A 25,968-nucleotide genomic window follows, 5' to 3' on the forward strand; every position below is an offset into this window, starting at 1 on the left:
ACTCTCATAGTGTCACATTCCTCTTCGTCAGAAGATATGTTGAAATCGCTGTCGGACAAAGTGGACCAATATGCAGCGGATTGCGTGCTCATCATCATTTATTTTAAATGTGAACACGAGGAAAAACCAATAAACAAAACTCACGACAGGACCAGTGTAGCAGGCTAAACAAAAGCAGTGCTAACATACAACTACCCACAAGTGACAAACAAAACACACACCTACTTATAGGACTCCCAATCAGAGGCAACTAGAAACACCTGCCTCCAATTGAGAGTTCAGCAACCAAATCTGCACATAGAAAACTTAACCTAGAACCTACTCATACTAAAACATACACCACAAAACCCCGGAACACATAAATAACACACCCCTCTAAGCTATACACAAAAAAACCCACCATACAAAACAAACATACCTCTGCCACGCCCTGACCAAATAATACAAATAATCCTCTATACTGGTCAGGACGTGACACATAGCAAAGGGTCTGAATACTTTTCAGACCCAAACGGTTTTCACTTTGTCATTATGGGGTATTGTGTGTAGATTAGTGGGGAGTTTATTTATTTAATCCATTTTATAATAAGGCTGTAATGTAACAAAATGCGTACAAATTCAAGGGGTCTGAATTCTTTCCGAAGGCACCGTATTAATGGCAAAGTAACATGCAAGACAGGCAACAAAACACAACAAAAAACCAGTTGGGGATCAAACAGGTTGCCACTGAGTTGATGGATGTTGTTATGAGATGAACATGTTTTCCATCATGCACTATGTTCAACTAGTTCAATGCTCAACCAATCTGTAAGTCTCAGACAGAGCATTGATAGATACAGGTGTTTTATTGTAGGCCTAAAACTTAAAATAAATATAACTAAATTGTGCATTCAATCTGAATGCACAGTTTATCAGCTTTATTTAGTTATAGTGTGTCACCTTGTAAAATGTTGGTGCTTTCTGTCTGAGTGAATCTGTGTCTTGTCGGACATAGGCTAGTGCCTCTCAGTTCTCTGTCTGCCACTGTCTATCTCTGTCTCTCTGTCATTATGTCTCTCTCTCTCTCTATGTTTCTCTGCTCGATGATGTTGCCCATTGCTATTCTTCACCAGATAGTGAATCGTTCAAGCCCCATTTGCTCTGAATGTCTTTTAGCATAATTCAATAAAGATTTGCGGCATTCTGTCATCTGTTACCATGACGACATCTCTACCGGGGCCAATCAGGGGCCGTGGAATCCTCGTCATCGGTAATATTAGCGATAATAACGTTAATGGCATTTCTGTAAATGCAGCGCTCCTGATTATTATTACGATGGTAATGATGATGATGATTAGACATTGTTGTTTTGTTACGCTGCCCCATTTCCCCCTCCCATATCAACATCCTCCTGTAGTACTCTTAATGCAGGACAGGTTAATGACCCTCCCCCCTTACTCTCTCCCATCAGCCATTATTGAGGTTCTTAATGGACTGGAGACTCATTGCCTTTTACTGTGATGACCTTCATGGCTGTGATAACTTTCATGGCTGTCACCAAGCAGTCAACTCTGAGAAGTATGAAGCACCATCAGCATTGAAGTATCATCAACACTGCTCAAAAGCAGTCTTAAAAAGAAATCCCCATACAAATGGTTTCTCTCTCGCTCTCTCTCTCTCACACACACATACACACTCCCTCAATGTTTTTCAAACTTATAAATGTATAAACTTCCATCGAACTTTGTGCGTTACATTTATTTTCATATTGACTTCTGTTCCTATTATCATCAATTGTCTCTAATTATCTCATTAAGCATATCTTAATTAGAACTAATGAGTTAGATTTTTCTGAGAACCGCTCTTGATAATCAGTGTCAGTTTCTCTATCAGTGTCTCAGTTGCTCACCAAAAACCTTACGAGGCTCTTACATGCTGACCAGACCGCTCGCTTGTTGATTTTGTCCACCCACACTAGATGCGATTGCGGGTTGAAATATCAAAATGAACTCTGAACCAACTATATTAATTTGGGGACAGGTTGAAAAGCATTAAATATTTATGGTAATTTAGCTAGCTAGCTTGCTGTTGCTAGCTAATTTGTCCTGGGATATAAACATTGGGTTGTTATTTTACCTGAAATGCACAAGGTCCTCTACTCTGACAATGAATCCACAGATAAAAGGGTAAACCAAGTTCGTTTCTAGTAATCTCTCCTCCTTCAGGCTTCTTCTTTTTTGGCCTTTATATGGCGCTTGGCAACCAACTTTAAGGTGTATAACCTCTACCAACTGGACTGGAGTGTGGACCTCAGTTCATCTTTCAATCACCCACGTGGGTATATGCTCCTCAAAACCAATGAGGACATCGGAGAGACGGGACTTGCAGCGCGTCAAGTGTCACAAATAGAACCAAGTTCTATTTTAGCGCCTGTTTACGCAAATGCTCGTTAACGTGTGCAAGCAGTGTGGGTGCAATGATTGAATAACATCTATGTGTACATTTATTTTGCAACGTTCGCACACGCACACTCAAAGCGGTCAGCATGTTAGCATGTTAGCATAGAATCACATATACAGAGATACCTTATTTACATAACTATTCAGACCCTTTGCTGTGAGACTCAAAATTGAGCTCAGGTGCTGTTTCCATTAATCATCCTTGAGATGTTTCTACAACTTGATAGGAGTCCACCTGTGGTAAATTCAATTGATTAGACATGATTTGGAAAGGCATACACCTGTCTATTTAAGGTCCCACAGTTGACAGTGCATGTCAGAGCAAAAACCAAGCCATGAGGTTGAAGGAATTGTCCATAGAGCTCCGGGACAGGATTGTGTTGAGGCACAGATCTGGGGAAGGGTACCAAAACATTTCTGCAGCATTGAAGGTCTCCATCATGGAATGGAAGAAGTTTGGAACCACCAAGACTCTTCCTAGAGCTGGCCCCCAGGCCAAACTGAGCAATCCGGGGAGAAGGGCCATGGTCAGGGAGGTGACCAAGAACCCGATGGTCAGTCTGGCAGAGTTCCAGAGTTCCTCTGTGGAGATGGGAGAACCTTCCACATGGACAACCATCTCTGCAGCACTCCACCAATCAGGCCTTTATGGTAGAGTGGCCAGACGGATGCCACTCCTCAGTAAAAGGCACATGACAGCCTGCTTGGAGTTTGCCGAAAGACACCTAAAGGACTCTCAGACTATGAGAAACAAGATTCTCTGGTCTGATGAAACCATGATTGAACACTTTGGTCTAAATGCCAAGCGTCACCTGAATCACGTCTGGAGGAAACCTGGCACCAGCCCTACGGTGAAGCATGGTGGTGGCAGCATCATGCTGTGGGGATGTTTTTCAGCGGCAGGGACTGGGAAACCAGTCAGGACTGAGGCAAAGATGAACGGAGCAAAGTACAGAGAGATCCTTGATGAAAACCTGCTCCAGAGCCGTCATGACCTCAGCCTGGGATGAAGGTTCACCTTCCAACAGGACAACGACCCTTAGCACACAGCCAAGACAATGCAGAAGGGGCTTCGGGACACGTCTCTGAATGTCCTTGTGTGGCCCAGCCAGAGCCCGGACTTGAACCCGATCGGACATCTCTGGAGAGACCTGAAAATAGCTGTGTAGCAATGCTGCCCATCCAACCTGACAGAGCTTGAGAGGATCTGTAAAGAAGAATGGGAGAAAGTCCCCAAATACAGGTGTGCTGAGCTTGTAGCGTCATACCCAAGAAGACCCAAGAAGGCTGTAATCGCTGCCAAAGGTGCTTCAACAAAGGTCTGAGTAAAGCGTCTGAATACTTATGTAAATGTAATATTTACGTTTTTATTTTTAATAAATTTGCAAAATTAAAAGAAAAAAAATGTTTTTGCTTTGTCATTATGGGGTATTGTGTGAAGATTGATGAGGGAAAAAAACTATTTAATCAATTTTAGAATGAGGCTGTAAGTTAACAAAATGTGGAAAAAGTGAACGGGTCTGAATACTTTCCAAAGGCACAGTCCTCATCAATCTACACACAATACCGCATAATGACAAAGCAAAAACAATAGGTCATAAATCATTCATTACCAAAGAACACTTTCTGTTACTCTCTACTCAGGTCTGTCTGACTCTCCTTTCTCTCTCTCTCGCTCTCTCTCTCTCTTTCTTTGTCTCTCTCTCACTTTCTGTCTCTATCTCTCTCTCCCTCTCTACTTCAATCAACCAATTTGTAATTCCCTAACCCCTCTACTTCTTCACTCTCTCCGTTTTGGACTAGACTGACTTCATGATCAAAATGATCATATTTACACTTTGTAGTCAATTTTGACACTAGAATAAATGTTTCTGGCTAACATCGATGCCACATGATCCATTTTCTACCAGAGAAATTGTTTATGCCTTAATGCCTTCAGTTGCTCTTTAATGGAATGGTTTTTAACATCTTTCATACCTGTCTTGGCCAGACAGGGGTAAGGTTGCCATACTCGCGTTGCCCTCCAGACAGGGGTAAGGTTGCCATACTCACGTTGCCCTCCAGACAGGGGTAAGGTTGCCATACTCGCGTTGCCCTCCAGACAGGGGTAAGGTTGCCATACTCGCGTTGTCCTCCAGACAGGGGTAAGGTTGCCATACTCACGTTGCCCTCCAGACAGGGGTAAGTTTGCCATAAACTGGCCTCCCTTGGGTTCTCAGCTGATGGTACTGATCACAATCCCGACGCTCTGTCTAAATGCAAATACGCCGCACTTGCGATACAGTTTTGGAAACATTTGGAATGTAACTTTTATACTGTATAAGCGAGAAAAAAGATACCCCCCCCCCCCAAACACACACCACGCACGCAGGGTTGGGTAGGTTACTTTCTAAATGTAATCCGTTACAGTTACTAGTTACCTGTCCAACATTATTATCAGTAATGTAACTTTTGGATTACCCAAACTCAGTAACGTAATCTGATTACATTCAGTTACTTTTAGATTACTTTCCCCTTAAGAGACGTTAGAAGAAGACAAAAAGGTATGTTACCAATTAAATGACCTCTATTGCAGGATAAATCAATGTTAAAGTTGACATAGCTGGCAATATATGGATGTTACATTTTACTTTATGGGTTGGTTATGTAGGCTTCTTCTAACCCATCGCTTTCTACTACATATAATAATACCATTAAATTATATCTTTACATTAAAAACCAAAGTCTATCAGAATTCCAGTCATTCCAATAAATGTTATACCCCTTGATCTTCAAGAACAGGACTTGGAATATGGAAGTATAGATTAGCCAAATTGTTTTACCTGAGCATGACCCCAGAACGAAGGACTTATTAGCCAGCCCTACTCTGTTGTTTATGATTTTGTTGTCATAGAGGACTGATTGGGCTCATTTGATTCCAGTTGAAAAATATATGCTGCGCTCATGAAATGGCATGCTATGAGAACTACTGAAAGTGCTATTTACATGTGAAAAATTAATGCCAAACGCTGCATTTGCGATAGGCCTATTGTTTACCTTTTTGTTGGAGACATTTTGATATCTTGATAATATGCAGCTGTTTAAAGGACAAATCCACAGATTAAGTAATAACTAAAGAGTCACCCCGCCTCTGTTTTGGTAAAAAGCTGAGGGATGGGCCTGGAGAAATGTAACCACTCTCAGATTAATAGACAGAGCTATGGATGTAAGGACTGACCTCCACGATATCAGAAGTATTGTTTTAACCATGTTATGAGGCTATACAGTGTTTGTTTACATTTACAATCTTTACAAACATTGGAATAAAACAAGCTTATATTTTGGGTTGTCATGGAGTGTGACAGTTGAACTAAGCTCATGAGGGATTTATAAAGTTATATTATTTAAGAATCAATAGGCCTATGGATTTATTTATTTTGTATCAGCGTGAATTGGATTGAGCAATAAAAGCCCAACTTTTATTCCATAGGCTTCAATCCACACAATGCAGCTGTTCTAAGAGTGCATTGTTCACTGGTTTCAAAAACAATGATTGATAGGCTGCTTAAACTTCTTGAATTCAACCCTGCACACGCTTACACACACGAACATATCAATCTGACAGAATAGTTGTCTGCTCTACTTACAGAGGGCTAGTGGCTATGGGGCTCTTCAGGGGCTGTCTCTTATTATGCTGCAAACCCTAAAACAATGTTCCTCAATCTGTTTGGGAATAATCAACGGCAAGTGTGCTTAATGTATCGTTTAACCATTTCACCATTGTAGATTCTCTTTTAGCCTTCACAGACATGCACTTAGCAAGTGGGCCTTCATCACACACGTATTATCCTCATCATTCATCACATGACAGAGGATAGTGATGTGTTGCATGATAATGCTTTGATGTAGAAGTATGTAATATAAATTAAACATATCCCAAGGTTTCTATTTTAATATGGGTCCTCAACCCATCCTGTTTTTGTTATGATTGATCATTTCAAGAACATGTTTATGGTAAATACGTTGCCATCGTTTTACCTCCCTGGTCACATGCTCTATCAGCTGTGCATCAGCACATCCGCCTGATTCGCGACTGTTTACAATCAGAAGACAGACCAGAATGGGGAACCCCGCATGAGCAGAACTGGTAAAACACAGAATATACAAATTCGTTTTTATTTATTTATTTTTATTGGGAAACAACTCTTGAGTTTGCATGAAGTTGCTATTTTGTTTTGTCTTTATCTAGCTGCATGTCGGAAGTGTACAGCTGGGCCTGTGTGCTATGCTCTTTCAGCTAGCCTGCTAACCTGAAGAAGAAGAAACTAGCGAGACAGTTTGACGATTAAATTATATTACGAGCCATCAGCAACGTAGTGGCATAATACATTATTTGCTAGCTATTGTAAATATGCATGGTGTTGCTACCTAGTTAAAGACATGTTTGTTGGTCTACCACCATGTTGTTGGACAACTAACGTTAGCTAGTGTTAGCTGCTAAGTCATGCCAATATTACACACTAACATTGCGGTGAACATTTGTCTGTTCACCTTTTCTGTAAATAAAGCTAGTGACATATTTTACCCGTCGTTTAGCTAGCTATAATTTGTTAACTGTCTATTTACCCTGTGTTCACATTCGGTTGACGCATTTTGAGACATTCAGTTGGCCTCAACTAGCAAACAATAGATTCAAAGTGAACTATATGCACTAGACTACCTGTTGTTATTATGTCCAAGTTATAGTTGCCAACAGCACTATTGTGACCCAGTATAATAAGGCCTTGATTATATGAGGTAATTGCAGGACGTTTGCATAGTGCAGTGACAGTTCCACAGTCAGGTTGCATCCAGAGCTGTTTTGGTCAGAGGCCAAACAGGAGAGGTCTGTCCACTGAGAACCGTTCTGTCAGTGTCGACCCTATGATCTCTGAGCGAGGTACGCTGACTGCAGGGAATCAGCCAGTCTAACCTGTTACTGAAGACATATCTAATCCGTAACTCCTTGTCTGCCCATCCTGATAGTCTACCCAAGCCGAGTGGTAGGTGCCGGTTTGGAGGAAAATGTAGGCTCAGACGGTTTTTATACAGATTTCCAGCCACTATACAATCCGGAGGGATGGACAAGGAGTTCCGGATTATAGATCTAGCTAGTTATTGTCCAGGCCCCCCCTGCATTGGATCTTTCCAGGACACCCATGCACAAATGCTACCTTGTTTCTATAGCAGGGGCGTAGCCAGAAATTCAGAAGAGTATTTGTTTTTATAATAGTGTATTTGACGCCCCTGCTCTATAGAGCTAGCTGAGGTGACAGCTGTAGGGAAAACAAATCCCTAGGTAGTGGATAGAAAGAAACCTTAAAAGTAACCGGACTCATGGTTGGAGCTGATTAGTTATGGACATGTACCAAACTGTGCTAGGCTAGGGGCAGTAGGATGTTTCTTACCTATGATTGTCTTCATACTTTGTTCTTTGTGTTTGCGCCTGATGAATGTGTGGGGGGGGGGTTGTTTCATTTCTCAAACACTGAGAGAAAGTTTCAGGATCCCGGTCTGTACCCTGGCCTGCTCAGGCTCTGTGGTAGCCTATAGTGTGCACCCCCCCTTTGGGCCCTGGGGAAAAGTAGTGCACTATATAGGGAATCGGGTGCCATTTGGGACATAACATTAGCCTGTGTGTTGGTCTGGGAGCTCCTGTAGACCATGGGACTAGAGGCCTGTACAGCAGTAATATGGAGGTAATTGTGTGCTGAAGTGGAGGCATGTGGAGGCATGTGAGCTTGTGAGCTTGTTTAACACCTAGCATGGAGCTTATGGCACCAGATCTCTAGTCCTAACTCTTCCTGTCAGCTCTGATCAGAGCAGCTCCTCTCACTGGCCTCTCTCTCTCCAATTCAATTCAAGGGGCTTTATTGGCATGGGAAACATAGTTAACATTGCCAAAGCAAGTGAAGTCGATAATAAACAAAAGATAAATAAACAATAAAAGAACAGTGAACATCACTCACAGAAGTTCCTAAAGAAATGTTAAATGTCATACAGTGTTGTAATGATGAACAAAAGGGAAAATAAATAAGCATAAATATGGGTTGTATTTACAATGGTGTTTGTTCTTTGCTGGTTGTCCTTTTCTTGTGGCAACTGGTCACTAATATTGCTGCTGTGATTGCACACTGTGGTATTTCACTCAGTAGATATGTGACTTTATCAAAATCGGGTTTGTTTTTGAATTCTTTGTGGGTCTGTGTAATCTGAGGGAAATATGTGTCTCTAATGTGGTCATACATTTGGCAGGAAGTTAGGAAGTGCAGCTCAGTTTCCACCTCATTTTGTGGGCATTGTGCACATGGCTTGTCTTCTCTTAAGAGCTCTTCTCTTGAGAGCCAGGTCTGCCTACGGTGGCCTTTCTCAATAGCAAGGCTATGCTCACTGAGTCTGTACATAGTCAAAGCTTTCCTTAAGTTTGGCTCAGTCCTCTCTGTTTAGGGCCAAATAGAATTCTATTTTGCTCAGTTTTTTTGTTAATTCATTCCAATGTGTCAAGTAATTATCTTTTTGTTTTTTCATGATTTGGTTGGGTCTAATTGTGTTGCTGTCCTGGGGCTCTGTGGGGTCTGTTTGTGTTTGTGAACAGCGCCCCAGGACCAGCTTGCTTAGGGGACTCTTCTCCAGGTTCATCTCTCTGTAGGTGATGGCTTTATTATGGAAGGTTTGGGAATTGCTTCCTTTTAGGTGGTTGTAGAATTTAATGGCTCTTTTCTGGATTTTGATAATTAGTGGGTATCTCTCTCTTTCTGAGTTTATTATGAGGAGGATCATAAACATCCTGTCTTTCCCTGTAGGATGACATCACAGTAGCTTATAGTGTTGGTAGGTAGGCAGATTAGTGCTGTCAACAGGATAGCAGGTGATGAGTCTGTAAGCAGGTAACATATAGTTAGGACTAGCTAGGCTTACATCCAGAAAGGCTTACAGTTATAGCAGAGTATTATTTTTGCTGTGTGGGGAGTACTAGGTGATCCACCACCTGGATTCAATCCTATGTAGCAACATTTGAAATAGTGTTTTAATATATATATTAATTAGTATTTTATAATTTTTTTTACATTGGATAAAAGTAGACTCAGCAACAAAATGGTATATCATCCACTGCAGTTGAGGAACAATGGGAAAGTAATTCTGCTTTGAAAGTTGATAAACTTGTAACCCCTCTTTTGAGAAAATGGCCCTTGAATATTTTTGGTACACCTACTGGAGAGCTCTTATTTGTCTACACCCAATCAGCATTGTTGACACCGTCTTAAGCCTTAGCCCCACCCATCTCTTTAAGGATTCACATGTGAGGCCATGTACTAAACAGAGTGAATACGGTAGTGTACTAAACAGAGTGAATACGGTAGTGTAGTAAACAACCAAAGATTTTAAGACTAAAAGTAGTAGTAAAAATACACTTTCTGGTCCTTGGCCTGTATCCTAATCTGACTTTGGTGCAGGTTATGTCACATTGTCGTCTTTGGTGAACACACACTATATCAAATAAAATCCACGTTTATTTGTCACATGCACAGGATAAAGGTTTAAACGGTACAGTGAAATGGTTACTTGCATAGTAGTCTTTTGTTTAAACATCTAGCTAGCTAAACAATGAACCATAATCCCACCTCATACTACCATGCATGAATCTGCAGGTAGCTAAAGATAACCAACTAGTTTCAATGTTAACTAGCTAGCTAATATTAGGCTATAACTAGCAATGCAAATAGATTTTTGATATACAAATAATATTACTAATCAGATCATACATGTAACGTTAGCTAGTGAGCGAGCCAGCTGACGTTAGCTAGATAACAGTATGCTTTAACTTGCAATGAAATTGACTTTCTGACAAAATTAGAAACGTATAATATCTGAAAATGTAGCTAGACTCTTCCCCGTCTATATGGATGACCGCTTCTCTGTCATGGATGCCGTAGTTGCCATTTGTTTGAAGATGTAATCCGGAGACAGGTGTTTTATACAACAGCCTCCTGTGTTGTCTTTTCGACTCTCCACATTTGGCAATCATCTCTCAGCTTCCACTGATTTAAAAACTTGGTCAACTTGTTCGTAACAACCACTGTTGATCGCTGTTTCTTCTGACGACAGTGATGGGGGAAGACTACAGTGTCTGGTTCAATGAAATGTTTTTACCTAAAATCAGGGATTTCCTCATTGTGTGATTCATTTTCAGCATGGAACGATCGTCCAAAAAAAGTTGTCCATCACAACGTTTTCCCACTAATCTTTGTCTATAGTGCTATTAACTTAAGGGCAGCAATCAAACGCTTTTTTTTTTCAGTTCTTAACCTGTTATGGCTAGGGGGCAGTATTTTCACGGCTGGATAAAAAACATACCCGATTTAATCTGGTTACTACTCCTGCCCAGTAACTAGAATATGCATATAATTATTGGCTTTGGATAGAAAACACTCCAAAGTTTCTAAAACTGTTTGAATGGTGTCTGTGAGTATAACAGAACTCAAATGGCAGGCCAAAACCTGAGAGATTCCTTTACAGGAAGTGGCCTGTCTGACCATTTCTTGAACTTCTTTGCCATCTCTATCTTTTACAAAGGATCTCTGCTCTAACGTGACACTTCCTACGTCTTCCATGGGCGCTCAGAGCCCGGGAAAAACCTGAATGTCGTCATCCCAGCCCCAGGCTGAAACACATTATCGCCTTTCTCAAGTGGCCGATCAAGGGACTGTGGGCTTAGGCGCGTGCCCTGGCCGCCCCCGTCTTTCTGATTTTTCCTCTGTTTGCCGAAAAGGAGATTCCCGGTCGGTTAATTATCGCTTTTTTACGAGATAAATTGCATAAAAATGTATTTTAAACAGCGGTTGACATGCTTCGAAGTACGGTAATGGAATATTTAGAATTTTTTTGTCACGAATTGCGCCATGCGCATGACCCTGATTTACCATTTCGGATAGTGTCTGGGACGCACGAACAAAACGCCGCTATTCGGATATAACGATGGATTATTTTGGACCAAACCAACATTTGTTATTGAAGTAGCAGTCCTGGGAGTGCATTCTGACGAAGACCACAAAAGGTAATCAAACTTTTATAATAGTAAATCTGATTTTTGTGAAGGTTAAACTTGCCGGGTGTCTAAATAGCTAGCCCGTGATGGCTGGGCTATGTACTTAGAATATTGCAAAATGTGCTTTCACCAAAAAGCTATTTTAAAATCGGACATATCGAGTGCATAGAGGAGTTCTGTATCTATAATTCTTAAAATAATTGTTATGCTTTTTGTGAACGTTTATCGTGAGTAATTTAGTAAATTGTTAGCAAATTCCTGCGGGGGTATGCTAGTTCTGAACGTCACATGCTAATGTAAAAAGCTGTTTTTTTTTATATAAATATGAACTTGATTGAACAAAACATGCATGTATTGTATAACATAATGTCCTAGGTGTGTCATCTGATGAAGATCATCAAAGGTTAGTGCTGCATTTAGCTGTCTTCTGGGTTTTTGTGACATTATATGCTAGCTTGAAAAATGGGTGTCTGATTATTTCTGGCTTGGTACTCTGCTGACATAATCTAATGTTTTGCTTTCGCTGTAAAGCCTTTTTGAAATCGGACAGTGTGGTTAGATAAAGGAGAGTCTTGTCTTTAAAATGCTGTGAAATAGTCATATGTTTGAAAAATTGAAGTTTTTGTATTTTTGAGGAATTTGTAATTCGCGCCACGCCTATCATTGGATATTGGAGCAGGTGTTCCGCTAGCGGAACGTCTAGATGTAAGAGGTTAATGATATCTTTAAAAAACAAAAACGCGTTAGAGGATTATCCACACATACTGAGCAGCTCATGTTATAGACAGAAGCATGCTACATGGTAGACCAATTCAAACTCATCTCTTGGCATGTCCAGCCCATCCATCATCTTAGCCGATCATGGCTAGCGGGAAGGTTCTTGTATTTTTCTGTGGATAAACTAACTAGGCTCTTAATTTAACAATGTTATTCATATTTACAGATGGCATACACGTTTGTTATTAAGGCACATGAAAGCTCACATGTTCCAGAAGGCATTTCTGTCAAAAACATTGCATTTAAAATAACTTAAAATGCCTCTCCTGTGATGTGCGACATACGCCCTAGCTTCTTGAAACAGGTTACACTAGGCAGACTGATAAGAAGGTCCTTAAAAGGGATGGTCCTTGTGGTGTAGGTTTTGCATTTCTCAGAGCAAAGGCTAGATGTTTCCAAATTTACTTGACCTCCTCAGCAAACCACTTGATTGGTTCAGTCTTCAATTTCTCGAATGCAATCTGTATAGACTACATCCACTAAGATGGACCCTCAGTCACATGAAAGTCGTAGTCTTCTATACTAGCACTGAAGTACCCTGCTCTTTCTGTTGTTCCTCAGTGTATTCTGCTGTTGTCTCCAGTGTTGTTGTCAGAACTCAGAATGTCCAGGTTATCTGCTGTTCTACAGCAACATAATCAGACTGACTGAAAGCAGAAGGTCTTTATGGCTCTGGGCAGAAGCTACATAGCCTCTCTGTCTAGCTCAGTTTATATCCAATTTGTTGTCTACCATTTCAGGTCTTCCAAGTCCTCAATCTTTCTTTTAATTGGAGTGAAGAGGGAGGGAGAGGGACTTCACCTCTTCACAGCAGGCATGAAGGGATGTGCTGTTTACAGTAAAGAGGAAGTGAATCATTATGTCGGTCTATTAATCTCCCTGAGGGAATGAAAGTGTAGCTTTATGTATTTCACTTGCATTTCTAATTTTATTTTGTAAGGCGTTTGTCTAATTTAGCTTTCTGTTTCTTTAATGTGTTGTCATACGCTGTACAAACGACTACATAAGGCTAATCATTATTTCTGGGCTGCTGGCTGGGATCATGTAGAGGTCAGGACGAGGACTCTAATGTGTGTCGTAATAATGTCTGTTAATGGCCCAGACTGTGCTAAGAGTATCCTCATTCTCCAAATGTCTGGGTCGTATTCATTAGTGCACACCGTAGCAAAACATTTTTGTAATGGAAAAACAACAAGCATTTCTTATTGGACAAGTCCAGGTTTCCCTGTTTCAGTCCGTTTTGTACGTTTGGTACCTAGTGGATTTGGTACCTAGTGGATACGGCACAGTTTTCCACACAAAAGTGGGATTTAGTGGGCCTTGTTTCAGTATGCTAAATCACAGGCAAGTATCTTATCCCAGTACATTCTTTGGCCTTCAAGAGGTGTCCCGTCTGCCAGGGCACCAAGGCCACCTGCCAGGGGTGCCACCTGCCAGGGGTGCCACCTGCCAGGGGTGCCACCTGCCAGGGCACCAAGGCCATCTGGAAAAACACTAGCTATTCTGTTAAGAAAACACAAGTGTATGTAAATGTTGGAGTATTTTAGTAATAATATTACATTATTGTTTAGCTTTTTCTCCATCTGATTGGGTGGGCATGGCTCCCAAGTGGGTGGGCCTGTGCCTAGGCCCAGTTGCATACACAGCTCGAGCAAGACATTCATCATCATTTCTCTGACTACATTCCTCCATTTAAGTCAAAAAAAGTTCTGATTCCAGGAGGACCATGAGCTGTTGCTATCTATAATGTGTCTGATTCATCATTTTCACCTCAAATAGAAGTGGAGGGACTTCTGTCAGAGGTTGCTTGTTGTGAGCGCTGAGGGAACTTTATGCACTTGGCCAGATGATTCTGCATCTTTTGTTGCATTCTTCACATGATTTGGCACAGTATTTTCAAATGTACACAGCTTTTTCTTCTACATTAGCTGCAGTGAAATGTCTCCACAGATCAGATGGTGCCCGTGGAATTTTCCTGTAAAGATTAGTAAAAAAAAATCTAAATACAATTCCATGTACAGATGAATAGTTAAGCAGTTAGATTAAACAACTCCTTTTGTAATATAAATGTTTTAAAATGAAATATGTATGGAAACAGGTGAATTAACACAGCATGCTCAAGCAAGCTAAAACCCTCATGGTAGCAATAACTAACTAGCAGAAATTAAGTTTAGAAATGATTTAAACACACTTAGCTGTAGGCTACTATTTACTAGTAATCAAAAAATAATATGTCATATAAAATATATTCACCCCACCCAGTATTGTAATCAAATCTTACCAGAAAGCATGTAGTCCTCGTCTCCAGTGTAGTAGTGTGGGCTCAATAGCATCTCATTAGTGTGCAAGATCTTGAGAATCAGCTGTACATGTGATGGAGGAATGCACTGTGCATGCAGAGGGTTGCAATTCTATTGAATTGGGGATAGTTTAACCATAATATGCCACAAGTCCTAGAATTGCCTTGTGTATCCCACAAAAAAAGGTTCACTGTTTATAAGCTAACTTTTTTGGGGGTGAATTTAAGCTAAATTCCCGGGCTTAACTTCCCATGGTAAATTCCGGAAAGTTTCCGACCCTTTGCAACCCTAGTTATAGTTCATAAAAGGAAATCAGTAGATTTAAATAAATCCATTAAGCCCTAATCTATGGATTTAACTTAACTGGGAATACAGATATGCATCTGTTGGTCACGCATACCTTTTAAAATATATGAATGTAACGGTATGGATCAGAACTAGTCAGTATCTGGTGTGACCGTCAGTATCTGGTGTATACTAGCTGCTCAGTACAGTTAACCTGGGATTTGATCCATCAAGAGCACACTTCTCCAGTGGCCATTGAAGGTGAGCATTTTCCCACTGAGGTCGGGGCTCTATATTCTAGAACAGTCAGGTCAAGACCCTGTGAGGACGACCAGCACACATGAGCTTCCCTGAGACTGCTTCCCAGCTGGTCTCAGATGATCCCGCAGGTGCAGAAGCTGGATGTGGAGGTCCTGGGCTGGCGTGGTTACACGTGGTCTGTGGTTGTGAGGCCGGTTGGCTGGTCTCAGATGATCCAGCAGGTGAAGAAGCTGGATGTGGAGGTCCTGGGCTGGCGTGGTTACACCTGTTCTGTGGTTGTGAGGCCGGTTGGCTGGTCTCAGATGATCCAGCAGGTGAAGAAGCTGGATGTGGAGGTCCTGGGCTGGCGTGGTTACACCTGTTCTGTGGTTGTGAGGCCGGTTGGCTGGTCTCAGATGATCCAGCAGGTGAAGAAGCTGGATGTGGAGGTCCTGGGCTGGCGTGGTTACACCTGGTCTGTGGTTGTGAGGCCGGTTGGCTGGTCTCAGATGATCCAGCAGGTGAAGAAGCTGGATGTGGAGGTCCTGGGCTGGCGTGGTTACACGTGGTTGTGAGGCCGGTTGGCTGGTCTCAGATGATCCAGCAGGTGAAGAAGCTGGATGTGGAGGTCCTGGGCTGGCGTGGTTACACGTGGTCTGTGGTTGTGAGGCCGGTTGGATATACTGTCATTCTCAAATATCGTTGGAGGCGGCTTAGAGAAATGAACTTTAAATTCTCTGGCAACAGCTCTGGTGGACATTCCTGCAGTCAGCATGCCAATTGCTCCTCCCTGAACTTGAGGCATTGTGTTGCGTTACAAAACTGCACATTTTAGTGGCCTTTTATTGTCCCCAGCATAATTTTCAGCTGTGTAATGATCATTCTGTTTAATCAGCTACTTGATATGCCACACCTGTCAGGTGGATGAATTATCTTGGGAAAGGAGAAATGTTCACTAACAGGTATGTAAACAAATTTGTGCACAGAATTTGAGAGAAATAAGCTTTTTGTATGTATGGAATTTTTTGGGGATCTTTTATTTCAGCTCATGAAACATGAGACCAACACTTTACTTGTTGGGTTTATATTTTTGTTCAGTATAGTTGTTACATTTCTAAATATTGAAATTGGAACTCCCCCTCCTTTAATAATAGTTTGGTTGGTCTGTATTGGGCCATTGAAGATGAAGACAGTCATCTTACTTGATTAGAGGACCTTGAGATGCTGGAACTGCTGCACTGCTAGTAGCTTCTCTTACATGTTCTGATTCTTCTTCTGTAAACGTTCAATTGACATGAAACGTACACAGCCCATGGCCTGACAGTGGCCTGACAGTGGCCTGACATAGAGTTTGAGGAACTAGACGATCAGACACGTCTGAAACACGTCAAACTACTTTCAGAATCCATTCTAGTTCAAAATGAGGAAACGAAACCCGTTATTATTTACCTATTCACAGCATCTCTCTCTCGTTGGAGATTAGTTGTAATTATTTAATGGGATAATGCCTTTTTAAAAGGGGGAGAAAAAAGCCTGAAATGACTTAAAGAAGGCATTAGTCTTTGTGAAGAACAGATGTTGCCTAGGCAAACAGGAGCATGCATTATGCATATAAAATTATTTATTTTGGTAGCGTGCACGGCTGATTTATCGAAGCCCCGTTCCATGCGCCTCGTTAATGGGTTTAAGGAGATGCCTTTGTAAAGGTGATTTCCATAATTAATAAAGGGACATACATAATGTGTGCGCTGCTGCAGTGGAAGGAGGCATGTGCTATGTAGGCTAGGTTTAACGTGTGTGTACACACCAACACATTGATAACCTGCGAGGCCTATCCATGATAAACAACACACTGGAGGAGTTGTTTAACCTAAATAAGATAAACTGGGTTTATTGAGGATGAAATGTTGGTGTGTTTTGATGAAAGACGACGTGGTTTAGGCTAGTTCTGGAATGGAGCTGCTCGATGGCCTATCGTATTATGTGAAATGTCATGATTTTTCTCTTTTGGTACTGCAGGACTTAGTCTAATTTCCATGGCATTGTAGTGTCAATATTTGTCACATCTCCCACATAGAGCTGTCAGTCTGAGAATTCCCTGGGCTATCCTTATTCCCTACTTTCTCCATGGAAGTGGTTGTTTTTGTGCACAAGTCACTCTATGATTAGTATGTTTTCATTTGCATACACATTTTCATGTCAATTTACATAATGTTATTTTCCACTTGTTGTTCTTGTCCAATCTGTTTGCTGACAGCCTACACTGTAATAAATGTTTGAAAGCCACACATTACAGTAGTCTAAACTCTACCAGGTTCTCCTTCACTATTGTCTTGTTCAATTCCCTTCATTAGTTTAGTGTTGAATTCCGTTGGTGTGATCTCCATACCCAGGGATAGAGAGAAATACCAAGACTGATTTTTGTTTGTTTTTGATCGTTGATTTCTCTTCTTTTTGTCCTGAATGTCCCTCTGTGTTGTTTCTCTCAGATAAGCCTTCATCTGTCGTGAGTCTAAGCTGAGGAGAAACGCATTGTTGTGACTGTAAGTACTGACATGGAACAAAGACAAAAAAGCCTAGGCCTAAAGCTTAATTGGATAAGAATATTCCCATTTTATACTATTTTGTTCTGTTTTTAATTGCTGAACTAAACTTCCTCCCACTCTTTCTATTATCAGATAAATCCTCCTGTTCTTGCTCTGTGGTGTGTTCAGTTACTCTATGGTATTTTTTACTGCTGCAGTCATCTGATTGTTCTGGATTAAAAAGAGGCGTAGGTGGTGAGCGTGGTAGGGCGTGGTAGGGCGTGGTAGGGCGTGGTGGGGCGTGGTGGGGCGTGGTGGGGCGTGGTAGGGGGTAAGGCAATGGGCGCGGTCGGCACAGTGTAATTGTACAATGTTGTTTTATCTTGGTGTTTTAGCATTTTTAAACCAATTTCCTGCAATTCTCAGAATTTCTCCTTGGAGCAGAGATATATTTTTGCAATTTTAAGGTTTTGCCATTCAGCTGACATTTTGCCATTAAGCTGATAGAAAATATAGCAGTTTTAAAGCTAATTTCCAGGGATTCTACACATTCTGCCATGGAGCTGAGATAATTTTTAAGATAATTTCCTGCAGTTCTATGCATTTTGCCATAGCTAATGCTGTGTTCTTTTGCTCAAAGGGAAACTTCACAAGTTTTCAACTTCATATTCATCTCCAGCACCAGCTCAACTTATGTGAAAATGATGCGTTTTTATGTTTGTAGTAAAAAAGATAAGTGTTTCTAATGATATCATCGGTGTGCATCATGTGATTTTGACCAATTGTTGATGTCATTGGAAACACTTAACTTTCTTTATATTTTTTACTACAAAATATAGAAACGTGCCACTTTCACATATGTTGATGTTGGTGCTGAAGCTGAGAAATTGTGAAATTTCCGTTTTAATAACAAAATCAATACTATTAAATCGTTTTGTGAATGAATGTTCTATTCCCTGACTGTCTAGCTTTTATTTTGATGACTGTTAGTCCTGAAAGATTATTTTTATCAAAATGATATACTGTAGGTCAATAATCTTTTCTACATACTTTATATCAGGTTTTAGTCGTTGAAGTTTAGACAAAGCGTTTTTTTGTTTGGACTTAGGCATACCGAAAACCGCTTAGGCGGCCCGCCCAAGTCTATCTATGGTAGAAATATCCCTGCATCCTACTCTCGTTCTGTGGTACACGGGTAGTTCTGACCCCTCCTGTTGTTCTCATCACAGCTGCTGTTGGGTGGTGGTCATGCAGCACCCTAACTTTGAGACCCAGCACCCTCTCCAGCCAGAGGGAGAGCAGGAGACAGGTTTTGACCCACTCCACAACTTAAACAGGAATCTCAGCTGTGGTGAGTCGACATTTACAGCACAGTCATTAAAGATTTATTAACATGTTCTAAAACTTTTAATTAAGCTCTTATGAAATGTTAATATCTAGTGATGTGGGGAAAAGTCGATACAGTTACTTCTGGATGATAGTATATGACTCCTAGTATAGATTAGTAAAATATATACAGTACCAGTCAAGTTTGGACACCTACTCATTCAAGGGTTTTTCTTTATTTTTTTACTATTTTCTACATGGTAAACTCGGGGGGAACGTCCTCTCACTGTCAACTGCGTTTATTTTCAGCAAACTTAACGTGTAAATATTTGTATGAACATAAGATTCAACAACTGAGACATAAACTGAACAAGTTCCACAGACATGTGACTAACAGAAATGGAATAATGTGTCCCTGAACAAAGGGGGGGTCAAAATCAAAAGTAAGTCAGTATCTGGTGTGGCTACCAGCTGCATTAAGTACTGCAGTGCTTCTCCTCCTCATGGACTGCACCAGATTTGCCAGTTCTTGCTGTGAGATGTTACCCCACTCTTCCACCAAGGCTCCAGCAAGTTCCTGGACATTTCTGGGGGGGAACATCCCAGAAACATCCCAGATGGCCTTAGCCCTCACCCTCCGATCCAACAGGTCCCAGACGTGCTCAATGGGATTAAGATCCGGGCTCTTCACTGGCCATGGCAGAACACTGACATTCCTGTCTTGCAGGAAATCACGCACAGAACGAGCAGTATGGCTGGTGGCATTGTCATGCTGGATGAGCCTGCAGGAAGGGTACCACATGAGGGAGGATAATGTCTTCCCTGTAACGCACAGCGTTGAGATTGCCTGCAATGACAACAAGCTCAGTCCGATGATGCTGTGAGACACCGCCCCAGACCATGATGGACCCTCCACCTCCAAACCGATTCCGCTCCAGAGTACAGGCCTCGGTGTAACGCTCATCCCTTCGACGATAAACGCAAATCCGACCATTACCCCTGGTGAGACAAAACCACGACTCCTCAGTGAAGAGCACTTTTTGCCAGTCCTGTCTGGTCCAGCGACGGTGGGTTTGTGCCCATAGGCGACGTTGTTGCCAGTGATGTCTGGTGAGGACCTGCCTTACAACAGGCCTACAAGCCCTCAGTCCAGCCTCTCTCAGCCTGTTGCGGACAGTCTGAGCACTGATGGAGGGATTGTGTGTTCCTGGTGTAACTCGGGCAGTTGTTGTTGCCATCCTGTACCTGTCCCGCAGGTGTGATGTTCGGATGTACCGATCCTGTGCAGGTGTTGTTACACGTGGTCTGCCACTACGAGGATGATCAGCTGTCCGGCCTGTCTCCCTGTAGCGCTGTCTTATGAGTCTCACAGTACGGACATTGCAATTTATTGCCTTGGCCATATCTGCAGTCCTCATGCCTCCTTGCAGCATGCCTAAGGCACGTTCACGCAGATGAGCAGGGACCTTGGGCATCTTTCTTTTGGTGTTTTTCAGAGTCAGTAGAAAGGCCTCTGTAGTGTCCTAAGTTTTCATAACTGGGACCTTAATTGCCTACCGTCTGTAAGCTGTTTGTGTCTTAATGACCGTTCCACAGGTGCATGTTCATTAATTGTTTATGGTTCATTGAGCAAGCATGGGAAACAGTGTTTAAACCCTTTACAATGAAGATCTGTGAAGTTATTTGGATTTTACGAATTATCTTTGAAAGACAGGGTCCTGAAAAAGGGACGTTTCTGTTTTTGCTGAGTTTATAAGAAAACATGCCTTGGTCAGAAAAGGGTGCATTGATCAAACATCCATTATGTTGGAGCTGAGCTTCACTGTTCCACATCATTGGTCTCTATAGTGCCTTCTAGTGGCTGCATGTTTAATGCTTTTCATAAAATGTGTGTTTAACAGGAGGATCTCTGGATAGTAGCACTTTGTCTGAGTCCACTTTCCTCTCCTACAGGTAATGTGTGTCTGTGGTCCACGTCACAGCCAGATCTAATTCTCTGCTTATTCCATATTAGATTAAATCAGATTGGAGAGAGCTGAAAACTCACTAAAACCTTTTCTCATCTCTCCCATTACCTCCCTCCCTCTAAAGGAAAGAATGGGATGACTTGTTTCTGAACAGTAATTACCTGACCAGGATCCGGCAGGAAGGCATCAACGGTCGATTGCGGAGCAGCCGATTCCGCAGTGTGTGCTGGAAGGTAAACCAGTCCCAGATTAACATGGCTCTTGGGTGTCTGAAGGTAGTTCTACCATGTGAGTCGTGTGTGTTGTCTTCTAGTTGTACCTGGAGGTCCTTCCTGAGGATAAGAGCCAATGGATCAACAAGACCAAGGAGTTACGATCCCAGTATGAGAAGATCAAAGAGACAGTGAGTTGTGTGTGTGTGTCATGTGTTCACCTGTTCCTGTGCCTGCTCGTTTGGGTGAGCGTCAACTCTTACTTTTTACTCTGTGTGTGTGTGTGTGCCAGTCACTGACCGCCTCTCCTCCTCTCAGCACATCACCAACCCCCGTAAGGCTGCAGGTCAGCAGGACTTGGTGGTCAACAACCCACTCTCACTGGACGAGGGGGTAGGTGTAGCCTCATAGTCTCTGTAGATACAACTCTAGATCCAGAACACTGGGAATGTAAACATCTAAATAACTATCACAGGGCTAAGAGGGTGTCCCTGTTGAAAATACCTACTTATTAGAATATCTTTATGATTCCTTTATTATGATATGTATACAGGTAACTGACAAAATAATGTAATGCCGGATATAAAGTAGATTGCTTCCACACAGGTGTGTTTCCTGAGTTAACTAATCAATTAACATCCCATGTTTAAGGTCATAAAAATGCTGGATATTATTTAGGCCTCCATAGGATAACAATGCCCCCATCCACAGGGCACAAAACGTGCCTGATTGGTTTGTTGAGCATGAAAACGATGTAAGCCATGGCCGTCTGAGTCACCAGATCTCAACCCAATTGAACACTTATGTTTTCCACCTCCATCAACAACATTTCTCGTGGAAGAATGGTGTCATATCCATACAATAGAGGTCCAGACACTTGTAGAATCTAGATGCATTAAAGCTGTTCTGGCTCGTGGTGGCCCAACACCCTATTAAGATACGTTATGTTGGTGTTTCCTTTAGTTTGTCATTTACCCATATGTCCTTATATTGTGTATTGACACCAATGGGGAATGGGAACCTTGTACAACATTTTCTAACCAGTCGGGTAGTAGGAGGCTAGGTGAATGGGTGTTTCCTGGACCGTATGTCACGGTGTTCTCCTTCCTCCTGTCCAGAGCCTGTGGAACAAGTTCTTCCAGGACAACGAGTTGAGAGGGATGATCAAACAGGACGTTATGAGAACGTGAGTCTGATTTAACATCTTCTCAACTGTTTAAAGTTTACTCAACCTTTAAATACCACTCTGATTATCAGACTGTCATTCTCATATCTACTGTACACCATATCTACTGTACACTCTCTCTCTTCTCCCCCCTCTCTTCTCTCTCCCCCTTCTCTCACTCTCCTCTCTCTCCCCCCTCTCTTTTCTCTATTCTGTCTAGGTTTCCTGAGATGCGTTACTTCCAAGAGGAGGACGTAAGAACCAAGCTGACAGACATCTTGTTCTGTTATGCCCGAGAGAATGAACAGTTACTGTACAAACAGGTACCATTCCAATATTAGTTAAGGTTTCTAGAGGCACACACTGTTAGATATGCCACTAGGCATGCTAATGCACCCCATAGACTAGACAGTACTGTCTTCATAGTGCTACAGACTGAGAGAGGATGATGACCAGTCAGTGTTTTAACAGGAAGTGACACACGTCTAGCCACTGGGTAATGAAGTTTAATGATACCCGGTCAATACTGATAACACACCTCATGCATCACCCTGAAAGAAACTGGCCATTCGCTCTCTCCTCTCTCTCTCCCTCTCTCCTCTCTCTCTCCCTCTCTCCTCTTTCTCTCCCTCTCTCCTCTCTCTCTCCCTCTCTCCCTCTCTCCTCTTTCTCTCCCTCTCTCCTCTTTCTCTCCCTCTCTCCTCTTTCTCTCCCTCTCTCCTCTTTCTCTCCCTCTCTCCTCTTTCTCTCCCTCTCTCCTCTTTCTCTCTCTCTCTCCTCTTTCTCTCTCTCTCCTCTTTCTCTCTCTCTCTCCTCTTTCTCTCTCTCTCTCTCTCTCTCTCTCTTCTCTCTCTCTTGCTTCTCTCTCTCTCTCTCTCTCTCTCTCTCTCGCTCCTCTCTCTCTCTCTCGCTCCTCTCTCTCTCTCTCGCTCCTCTCTCTCTCTCTCGCTCTCTCTCTCTCTCGGGCGCTCCTCTCTCTCTCTCGGGCGCTCCTCTCTCTCTCTCGGCGCTCCTCTCTCTCTCTCGGGCGCTCTCTCTCTCTCTCTCGGCCTCCTCTCTCTCTCTCGCTCCTCTCTCTCTCTCTCGCTCCTCTCTCTCTCTCTCTCTCTCTCTCTCTCTCTCTCTCTCTCTCTCTCTCTCTCTCTCTCTCTCTCCTCTTTCTCTCTCTCTCTCCTCTCTCTCTCTCTCTCTCCTCTCTCTCTCTCTCTCTCTCTCTTGCTTCTCTCTCTCTTGCTTCTCTCTCTCTTGCTTCTCTCTCTCTCTCTCGCTTCTCTCTCTCTCTCTCGCTCCTCTCTCTCTCTCTCGCTCCTCTCTCTCTCTCTCGCTCCTCTCTCTCTCTCGCTCCTCTCTCTCTCTCGCGCTCCTCTCTCTCTCTCGGGCGCTCCTCTCTCTCTCTCGGGCGCTCCTCTCTCTCTCTCGGGCGCTCCTCTCTCTCTCTCGGGCGCTCCTCTCTCTCTCTCTCTCGCTCCTCTCTCTCTCTCTCTCGCTCTCTCTCTCTCTCTCGCTCCTCTCTCTCTCTCGCTTCTCTCTCGCTCCTCTCTCTCTCTCTCGCTCCTCTCTCTCTCTCGCTCCTCTCTCTCTCTCTCTCTCTCACTCCTCTCTCTCTCTCTCTCGCTCCTCTCTCTCTCTCTCTCTCGCTCCTCTCTCTCTCTCTCTCTCGCTCCTCTCTCTCTCTCTCTCGCGCTCCTCTCTCTCTCGCGCTCCTCTCTCTCGCGCTCCTCTCTCTCAATCTCTCTCTCACGCTCCTCTCTCTCTGCAGGGAATGCATGAGTTGTTGGCTCCTATTGTGTTCGTCCTACACTGTGACCATCAGGCCTTTCAGCACGCCAGCGAGACCGCCCACCCCAGGTCCGTCACACCTGCATTCCTCCACATCGACTTCCCTTCAGTTTAACCTTATCCTGTTCATTCCTCCAAATTGGTCTGTGTTGATCTAATGCTTTTGTCCTTGGTCCACAGTGAGGAGATGATGTGTCTGCTGAATCCTATGTTCCAGGAACATGATGCCTAGTGAGTTAAATATTCATTCTATGTTCTCCTACATTCTTCACATCCTAGGTCAGGGATGGCCAACTGGCCTCCTTTTGTAGGCCCGTGGACTAATTTCACTATTTTATTATTAGAATAATATAATATTTTTATATAAATATATATTTTAGGAACTCAGTCAGGGTCTCAACTTACTATTGAGAGTTAGAATAGTAAAATACACAAGGTGCAATTTATACATTTGGTTGTGCATCATCAGTCACTAAATTAGCCTGTCTGCTAAATGTTTTTTGATGAGATAGCTGGCAGCTTGACTAACTTACCAAACTTGAGTTATGACCAGGGTGGGGTCCATTGATCGTCATGTACCTCAACCCCATGGCAAAATGTGTAGAATTGCAGCAAACTTGCTTTAAAACGGCAACATGGTAAAATGTGCAGAACTGCATGAAATTAACTTAAAACCCCACATTTAGTTTTTATCTTCGCTTCCGAGAGGGGGGCTGCTAAAATGTTTTGCTCGCGGGGGGTTCTCATGATGAGTTCTGTTTTTTTTGTTGGCCCCCACCCCCATCAGTTGCCCTTCCCTGTCCTAGGTGATGGCAGTAATATGGACCAGTCAGAGAGACTTCTAACCTGAGACATTCTCGTGTGTGTGTGTTGTGTTGTGCAGTGCCATGTTTTCCCAGCTGATGGAGACAGCAGAACCCTGGTTCTCCAGCTTCCAGAGAGAAGTCAGAAGGGTCAGTAGTAGTACTCCTGGTAATATTCTCTTTAGTTCTAACACTCACCGGCTATATTTGGAAAGACCTGTGTAAAACACTCCGCCAATGGCTGAAATGAGCTCAATGGAATACATTTAGTTTACGTTGCATCTATAGGAACACTGAAGCTTTGATGGGGATTGAAAGCATTGTCTCCTATCACAACAAAAGGAGAAGATTTTATTTTGATGGTTCCTTTTTTTTGCGGAATTGAGAAATGTATAATTTAATACAGTTGACAGATTTACAATTTGAAATGCCCTGAAATGAAAGCAACTTCCCAAAATGAACACTCAGATTATAGTGATATTATGTCTGATCTCACAAACAATAAGTATTTATAGGACTGGAGCCAGACGTGTTGATTTTTAATCTGAGGGGATCTCGCTATTGATACACAACACTAATTCATTTTTACATTTTATTTCACCTTTATTTAACCAGGTAGGCCAGTTGAGAACAAGTTCTCATTTACAACTGCGACCTGGCCAAGATGAAGCAAAGCAGTGCGACAAAAACAACAGAGTTACACATGGGATAAACAAACATACAGTCAATAATACAATAGAAAAATCTATATACAGTGTGCAAATTAAGTAAGGAGGTAAGGCAATAAATAGGCCATAGTGGCAAATTAATTACAATTTAGCAAATTAATACTGGAGTGATAGATGTGCAGATGAGGATGTGCAAGTAGAAATACTGGTGTGCAAAAGAGTAGAAAAACAAATATAGGATGAGGTAGGTAGTTGGTTGGATGGATGGGATATTTACAGATGGGCTGTGTACAGCTGCAGCGATTGGTAAGCTACTCTGACACCTGATGCTTAAAGTTAGTGAGGGAGATAAAAGTCTCCAACTTCAGTGATGAAGCAGTCTAGATGGCACAGGTGAGTGCAGGTAGGCCTAGACAGAG

At 42.4% G+C, this 25,968-nt stretch overlaps 1 protein-coding gene across 2 annotated transcripts in view; it reads left to right on the forward strand.

The window, feature by feature from the left end:
• The first annotated feature begins 6,473 nt into the window (after positions 1–6,473).
• The window catches only part of LOC106570538 (TBC1 domain family member 5), a 43,277-nt gene continuing 23,782 nt past the window's right edge, over positions 6,474–25,968 (forward strand). The window contains exons 1-12 of one of the 2 annotated variants that reach the window (XM_014142976.2): positions 6,474–6,564; positions 17,594–17,647; positions 18,859–18,980; positions 20,857–20,908; positions 21,047–21,155; positions 21,236–21,325; positions 21,453–21,527; positions 22,253–22,320; positions 22,520–22,622; positions 24,059–24,147; positions 24,259–24,309; positions 24,962–25,031. In XM_014142976.2, coding sequence (XP_013998451.1) covers positions 18,878–18,980; positions 20,857–20,908; positions 21,047–21,155; positions 21,236–21,325; positions 21,453–21,527; positions 22,253–22,320; positions 22,520–22,622; positions 24,059–24,147; positions 24,259–24,309; positions 24,962–25,031 — 810 coding nt within the window. In that variant the 5' untranslated portion in view covers positions 6,474–6,564; positions 17,594–17,647; positions 18,859–18,877. The remainder of the gene's footprint in view (positions 6,565–17,593; positions 17,648–18,858; positions 18,981–20,856; positions 20,909–21,046; positions 21,156–21,235; positions 21,326–21,452; positions 21,528–22,252; positions 22,321–22,519; positions 22,623–24,058; positions 24,148–24,258; positions 24,310–24,961; positions 25,032–25,968) is intronic. The other variant, XM_045694906.1, reaches the window with a different exon arrangement.

This window comes from Salmo salar, chromosome ssa14 (genome assembly GCF_905237065.1).
Source record: "Salmo salar chromosome ssa14, Ssal_v3.1, whole genome shotgun sequence".
Taxonomy (NCBI): domain Eukaryota; kingdom Metazoa; phylum Chordata; class Actinopteri; order Salmoniformes; family Salmonidae; genus Salmo; species Salmo salar.